The sequence below is a fragment of the Littorina saxatilis genome, unplaced genomic scaffold (assembly GCF_037325665.1).
Source record: "Littorina saxatilis isolate snail1 unplaced genomic scaffold, US_GU_Lsax_2.0 scaffold_2033, whole genome shotgun sequence".
Taxonomy (NCBI): Eukaryota; Metazoa; Mollusca; class Gastropoda; order Littorinimorpha; family Littorinidae; genus Littorina; species Littorina saxatilis.
The window spans coordinates 1-7,500 of record NW_027129690.1 but is presented as its reverse complement, the minus strand read 5'-3'; the positions used below and the strand labels follow the sequence as shown (position 1 = coordinate 7,500).

Sequence of the window (7,500 nt, the reverse complement as noted above, 5' to 3'; positions counted from 1 at the left end):
ATGAGGGGGAAGGGGGTGGTTGCTTTCAAGATGGAGGTTTTCGCGGTAGTGACCGGAAGATATGAAAGAGAAGGCCGGAGAGTGAATAAAAGAGGGAAAGAGCGAGTGGGAGGTCGGAGGGGAGGGAGAGGGGGGGGGTTACTTTTCTACTGGAGTTTCCCCCCAAAAAAAAAATTCTGAAAACTTAGTTGTACGGCTTTGCTGCACTTCATCTTTCTTTCTTTCTTTCTTTCTTTTTTTTTAATATTTTTTTTTTATGAGATGGTGTCGGTGTTTTCTTTTCTTATTCTTTTCTTCCCGTTTGCACCCAGACCTTTTAGAGAGAAAAACGACCATGTTTCGTAACTATCGATCTGTGCGTGACACTATCGGCAAAGCTGCCACCAGTCTGCTTTCCTGGCTTTTCCTTCTAGAATTTGTTGCCGGATATGAGTTTGCCGAATGTCCTGGCCACCTGCATCTCTGTCTCCAAATCTCTTCCAGGCTTTCAACCTGGCATGTTTCTGGCACTGGCTTTGTAATTGGAGCAAATATCCGCCAGACAAAGATCAAGTATTTGCTGTGGGTCCCGGGCAAGAACAGCCGAGATGTATAAGAATGTATAGTGGTTTGAGTTGGCGTAAGAGTACTGTTGTGCAAGTATCAATTATTGTGCTCACTATTTTTTTTTCTTGTTTTAGTGTGAATCAGCTTTTTTGGGGGGTTGATATAAGGGCTTACAAACAGAGTTGTCTTATTTTACAATGTTATATTCAAATTTAAAATGATTTATGTAAGGTGATGTTAAATTAAATAAAGAATAAACCAATCCATTAAAAATACATGCATAAGCTCACTAGTTAAGTACTTGAAGTCTGACGTCTATCTAATGGGGGCTAGGAGGTCTGCCATTCAAGGCCAAACACGACTTAAGATCGTGTTTTGTAAATACATGTATTATGTTTGGGATATCTGTTTGTTAATGCCGGTTATGTTTCAACTACATATATTGGCAAGTGATTACGGATCATGATCCTATGAAATCTGTTGTCTTGGAAACGGTCAAAACGACCAAACTAGCATCCAAGAGGCAGATTTGACTTTAGAAACTATTCCTTCTATAATTTGTGCACATACACGGTGACCCCTCCCCCCCCCCCCTTAAGTAAAATGCTAAGAACTACACCTATTGACCTAACTACTTCATATGTGGTGTACATAAACTCCAGCTTATGCCCAATGATTCTACAAAGTGGACATTTTGTATGACAATTAAATGGGCTGTTTCAAAAATGTATTCCGAATTCGGGGATCGACTCAACAGTACGAGATTAGAACTGTCTTGAGCGGTAGCCCAACTTACCCGATTTAAGCCCTCCACATTGTTACCTTTGGGGTTACTTAGTGCACCATACCCAACCTCAGACAATCAGTGATTTGAAGAAACCAATTACAGACAGGATCAGGAGAAATGCGTCCATGTCGTTGATGAATTGTGTGCGCCATGGCGCAAGTGTTGGGGTTCATGTTTCCAGTCATATGAGTTCAGCGAATATCTTCATAGTTATTGCGCATGAACTTTTATTCACGACCATCCAACAAGGTTTCCTATCTGTTGGTAAAATAGTCCGACTTTTACCTCCTTTCCATAATGAACCTAGCTGTAACTGTTGTCTTCAGGTCACCGATGATCTGGGGGAAGAAGAGAGTGTTTTTATATACTCGAGCATTAAGATAATCCAAATGGTAAAAGTCAGAAGATAAGTATGGCTACCGCTCAATGTTAAACCTCGTACGGTTGAGTTGATCCCCGAATTTGGAATAATTTGGAGGTCTTAAAAGGGGGGTTCCATTGTATACAGTACACTGCATTCCCCAAGAAGTCTCATCCTTGCTAACGCTACTTTCTGCCCCCCAGACGTGCTACGAGCAGCTGCAGGCCGCGCCGTGTCTGGACGCCAAGCACGCCATCTTCCTCGAGCTGTCCAAGCTGCTCAACGCCGCCTTCGAGCTGCTTAAGGGCAAGCAATCCATGCACTTCACCGCCCTCGGCATTCTCAACCGCATCATCGACATGTGCATCGTCCACCGGAACTACGAGACGGGCTCTGTGGTCAGGAACAACGAGGCTGCCACGCCCACGGCGGCTACCTTCTCTCCGTCGACCTCCACACACTTCGGAGGATCTTCGTCGTGTTCAGGTGCAGGCGGTACCGGTGTCAGTGGTGGTGTTAGTGGTGGTGGAGGTGGAGGTGGTGGTGGAGGTGGTGTGATCGGAGGAGCTGCGGACTCCAGGACTGGCGCCACTCCGAAGCGGAAGGACAGGGACAAGGAGGGTGAAGGTCACAGCCAAGGACACGGTCAAGGTCACTCCCATCACGCCAAGCACCACGGGGGAGGGGGAGGCGGGAGCGAGGCTCAGCCTTCCAATCAGGCCCCGCTCCACCGGTCGCAGTCGAGCTGCCTGGGCCGGATACCCTCCCTCAGCCGGCGACGAGCGTCTCTTGCCGTCCCTCATAGCGACGCGCAGGCGCCGGACGGTCACAAGAGTGGTAGTGGTGGTAGTGGTAGTAGTGGTAGTGGTGGAGGTGGGAGTGGGGTCAGTGCGGAGGACGCCCAGGACCCCAGTAACGGGGTGAACGGAGTGGCGGGCGGTGTGTGTGTGAACCGGACCCCCCTAGAGATCCTGCTGTCCATCGACCCCGGCCAGATCATGTCCGTGCTGCACAACAGCATTACCATGCACAAGCGGATTATCGGCACGCGCCAGAAGTGCACGCCTGGTGTCCGGTGGCACCACTGCACGCACCACTGCCTGCAGATCCTCAGCGCGCGTGTGTTGACCGTCATGTGTCACTCCGTGCACGTGCAGCACAAGATCGTCAGCGCCGGCCACCTCAAGCCCCTCGTGGAGGCCTTGGATCCCAACCACGATCCGGTAAGTCACCATATACAGGGGTTGGATCCAGGGAGAGGTTATGGGGGGCGCTGGGTTCCGGAAGCCTCCCCCACCTTACCCGCCAATTGTACCTTTTTTTTCTCATGGGGGGCCTAAAATACCCTTTTTAAACGCTAAACTTCAACAGGCCCCCTGACAAGCAACTGGACCCCTGCCTCATTCTGGAAGCCCCTGCAACTGCACCCCTGCCTCATGCTGGAAGCCGCTCTCTCTGATACTGTGACCTGCAACCACTTTGTACGGCTATCTATCGTGTCTTGCCCCCTCCCCCTTCCATTTGGCATTCATTTATCGATTGGAATTATGTCACTGGTTTTGGTAAAGTCTCTCTCCCCAATCCACCCCCCCCCCCCCCCATTCATTGTTCCTTGTAACTAGGGAGCATGTGGTCCCGTAGCAGGCAGTCCCTCTTGACTAATGTCCACGTTAACGCGATTTAGATAGTTTGAGGATTGCAGTGTGTGCTTTTTGTGTGCAGTGGCTCCTGAAATGAAGCCAGATTGTGTGTGTGTGTGTGTCTGTCAGTCCGCCTGTTTCTCTGTCATGCTGAGTTTGTTTTGTAGTACAGCGCACAAGAATTATTCAACACAAAAAGTGCTCAGGGGGTGTCACGACTTCTTCTTCTGCGTTCGATATTTATGGCCGTCATATCGTCAGAGCGGTGGCTGCCATGAAGTCCGCAGTCTTCAGCAGTTCGGCAGCGAGTTCCCAGAGCTTGTGTCACGACTGAAGAGTGAGGGTATCCAGAATGTTTCATCCTGATGGAGAGCTGCAGTTTGTTTGTGTGTGAATATTTGCTTTGCTAAGTTTCGAAGACGTGTAAAACACCCTGAAGCCGTTTATTTACAACAGTTACTGGTAAAATGATAGACAGAAGCTACTCCTTTCAATACTGCTTTGAATGTTGGTGTCCATGCCTTGTGGGACCGCATTGCTTCATTTGCTCTTTATTCCCTAAACCTCGTCAGAGTTCGGCCGTTTTAGGATCACATTGCCAGTTTCAATCTTTCGATAAAACCCAGCATCCTTCTTCTTTTCCATCCATGATCCCAAAAAGATCGAAAGTCTCTGACCCCCAAATAATGGAAACTCTTCTTTCGCCAATATCCCTAGCTTTGTGCAACAGTTCCGTTCCCTTCTTTATCTCATCTCCACTGCCTGCCGGCAGATTTAGATAGTGTCGTGGGGAAAGGACGGTAGCGGGGGGGGGGGGGGGGGGTTGTGTGCAAGCCGTGAGAAAATGCCCAACTGGTTGGGACTTATAAGCACTGGCTCTGATTGGTTGAAATTTCAAGCAATTGTTAGTTTCAACCAACCCGACACAGCGATTGGTTCTCACCCATCGGTGCACTTTCGTTTGCATACGACCTCACACCCACCCCCACCCCACTCCCGTCCCCAAAAGATCGAAAGTCTTTGACTTTCAAGTAATCCAAACAGTAAGTTTCTTCGTCGACGTTTTCAGTTCTGTGCCGCCAGCGGATTCAGATAACGCGATGACTGCACTGGCAGCTCGTAAAACACATGACCTCATTTCCCTGCAGACTGAGGCGAGCGGCAAATAAATCACGAGTCAGGCTTCACTGCAGAGCTGCTCGCGTGTCCGCTTGAAAGCCACCGTATGTGCAAGTCTAAAGGTCACTTGTGTTAGCTCGCAGTCCCTCTCTGATCAAAGGCTTTTGTCCAGGGGAAATTCAGGTTGTGAAGAGTGAGGTGGGGGTATGATGAATTGGGTGATCGGAAAAAGAGTTCCGGACAGGTGCTCTGTGTGTGTGTGTGCGTGCGTGGGTGCGTGCGTGTGTGTGTGTATGTGTGTGTATGCGTGTGTGTGTGTGTGACTGATTGTGTGTGTGTGTGTTTGTGTGTGACTGATTGTGTGTGTGTAAAAGAAGTAAAATGGGCCACAAACTGTCTCGTATCGCGTTAAGAGCCATGCAGTTCGGGTCGGGGGTTGTAATCATATGACCACACACCAGGGAGACCTTAACATTAAATGATTGAGCACTTTAAACCCGGCTGTGTTTGGGGTAGTATTTCGTGACTCGGAGTTCTCCACTTTTTCCACCACTGTCTCTGTTTTGATTTCTGCCCCACCTGTCGCCCCTGAGAGGAGCTCGTATTTCACGTGCTGTTGCTGGAGGTACATATTTTTCGGTTGAGGGTTTGAATAGACGACAATGCACACGAGAATGCCGTAGAATTAATGTTTGAGCGGGGTCAAAAAACAAGAGTGGTAGGTAATTGGAATGTTTATTGTTGACAAAACAAAACGTTACATTTACGTTTTGTCAATACTTGACGTTCCAGTTACCTTCCACTCTTGTTTTCTATTGTGAATTTTGGAACGTTAGCAGTCCATCTGTTTTGGGATTTTTGTTAGAGCGGGGTGGTTTTTTTCAAATCTAAATGCTGTGTTGGGTAATCTTTCGAGACTGTAACAATGGACGATGTGTTCATTTTGTTTTGCTGTGTAATTTGTTTTAGCCCCTTACAGCACGAATTGTGCATGCGTTTGCTAGATTAAAAGTTTGAATTCCTGAATCCAAAGGGATTATCTACTTAAACGGTGCGTACCCACTGGGACTAAACTAAAATATTACGACAAACCGGGAAGTCGGGACTCCCGACGCAGGAGAATGGACGAAGAAACCTGCACGCCGACTAAACCTCATTGCATTAAGATAAGATAAGAAAAGAAGACATGGACATTTCTCTTTTGGCACTACATCGCACTTCTAATAACACAAACACACGACCATAAAACATAATCGAACATAAATACACAACTAAGATTTTGTTTGTTTGTTTGCTTAACGCCCAGCCGACCACGAAGGGCCATATCAGGGCGGTGCTGCTTTGACATATAACGTGCGCCACACACAAGACAGAAGTCGCAACACAGGCTTTATGTCTCACCGGGGTAACATTATTCTGAAACCGGACCAAGCAGTCCTAGCACTAACCCCATAATGCCAGACGCCAGGCGGAGCAGCCACTAGATTGCCAATTTTAAAGTCTTAGGTATGACCCGGCCGGGGTTCGAACCCACGACCTCCCGATCACGGGGCGGACGCCTTACCACTAGGCCAACCGTGCCGGTCACTACTAAGATCAATATATCACTTAAGCATTTAAACAATGAGCATCATATATCTATATATATATACGACTTGTGTCTGTCTGTCTGTGTGTGTGTGTGTGTGTGTGTGTGTGTGTGTGTGTGTGTGTGTGTGTGTCCGCGATGCCAAGCCAAAGTTCTTGATCGATCTTTTTCAAATTTGGAGGCCGTATTCAGCTACATCCCGGACACAACCTCATCGATGAGATATTTCAACACGTGCTCTCAGCGCGCAGCGCTGAACCGATTTTTAGGTTTTTCTCTGGATCCATTTCCAGTAACTCTTCCTTATCTTCTCCAGTGTTTTCAGCGTTTACCTCCCTTCCTTCGTGTGGCGTCAATCCATATTCCCGTTACTACGTTACTATTTTTAGAATGTCACTGCACTGTCCAGAACACTTTCCTTGCACCCGTAAGTTGTCCTTAGTGTAAAAGTGAACAGGTCGAATCAATTTATAGCCACGCGAAAAATACACTGTCATCTATCTCTATATATTTATAGATATAGATATACATATATATAATATATACGGCTTCTCTGTGTGTGTGTCTGTGTGTGTGTGTGTTTGTGTGTGTGTGTGGGCAACACCTGTGGGTTGTAGAGTTCTGTTTGTGATGTGGTCTGGCGGCTTTGGTGTGTCTGTATGTTCAGGCCTTCCTTCGAAAAGCCATAAAATTTATTCTCAATCCCGTTTGAGTGGACTCTGCGTTCAAAGGTGATTGTGGTGTTTCGGCACTCCGTTACATTTGGTGTCGTCGACTGCGATGGGACTCGACATGAAATGTTCAGGCCACTGAATCATTATCGTGCTGTTCCCATTCCACCTGGGAGGGACCTAAGCTTGGCGGGTCCATAGTTTCGAACTTTGGGGACAAAGTTCATTCAAAGGGGGTCGAGTGTGACAGGGAGACTACCGTCGCCCTTCACAGCAGACTCTGCAGAGTTGTTCGCCTTAGAAGTTGCGGTCTTTCCTTGCATGTACCCGTAAGTTGTCCTCACTGTAAAAGTGCAAAGGTCGAATCTATTTATCGAAAAATCCACTGTCATCTATCTCTATATATATACATAGATATATACGGCTTCTGTGTGTGTGTGTGTGTGTGTGTGTGTGTGTGTGTGTGTGTGTGTGTGTGTGTGTGTGTGTGTGTGTGTGTGTGTGTGTGTATATGTGTGGAGGCAACACCTGTGGATTGTAGAGTTCTGTTTGTGATGGGGTCTGGCGGCTTTTGTCTGTCTGTATGTTCTGGCATTTGAGAAGCCATAACAGATAATATAGGGCTTAGAAATAAGCTCTAAAAATTCTCAATCCCGTTTGAGAAGACTTCGCCTTCAAAGGTGATTGTGGTGAACCGCCACGCTGTCTGTCTCTGTCTCGCGATTCACCCCGGCGAAGCCGGGTATTCCTCTAGTAATTTTATATATAGCATAGTCGCTGACGCTCGT

At 47.5% G+C, this 7,500-nt stretch overlaps 1 protein-coding gene across 1 annotated transcript in view; it reads left to right on the top strand.

Moving 5' to 3' along the window:
* Positions 1–2,917, top strand: part of LOC138957925 (uncharacterized) — a gene marked incomplete at both ends in the record, with an annotated part of 3,726 nt that extends 809 nt beyond the window's left edge. The window contains 1 exon segment of the mRNA XM_070328954.1: positions 1,898–2,917. Coding sequence (XP_070185055.1) covers positions 1,898–2,917 — 1,020 coding nt within the window.
* Between the last annotated feature and the right edge of the window lie 4,583 nt (positions 2,918–7,500).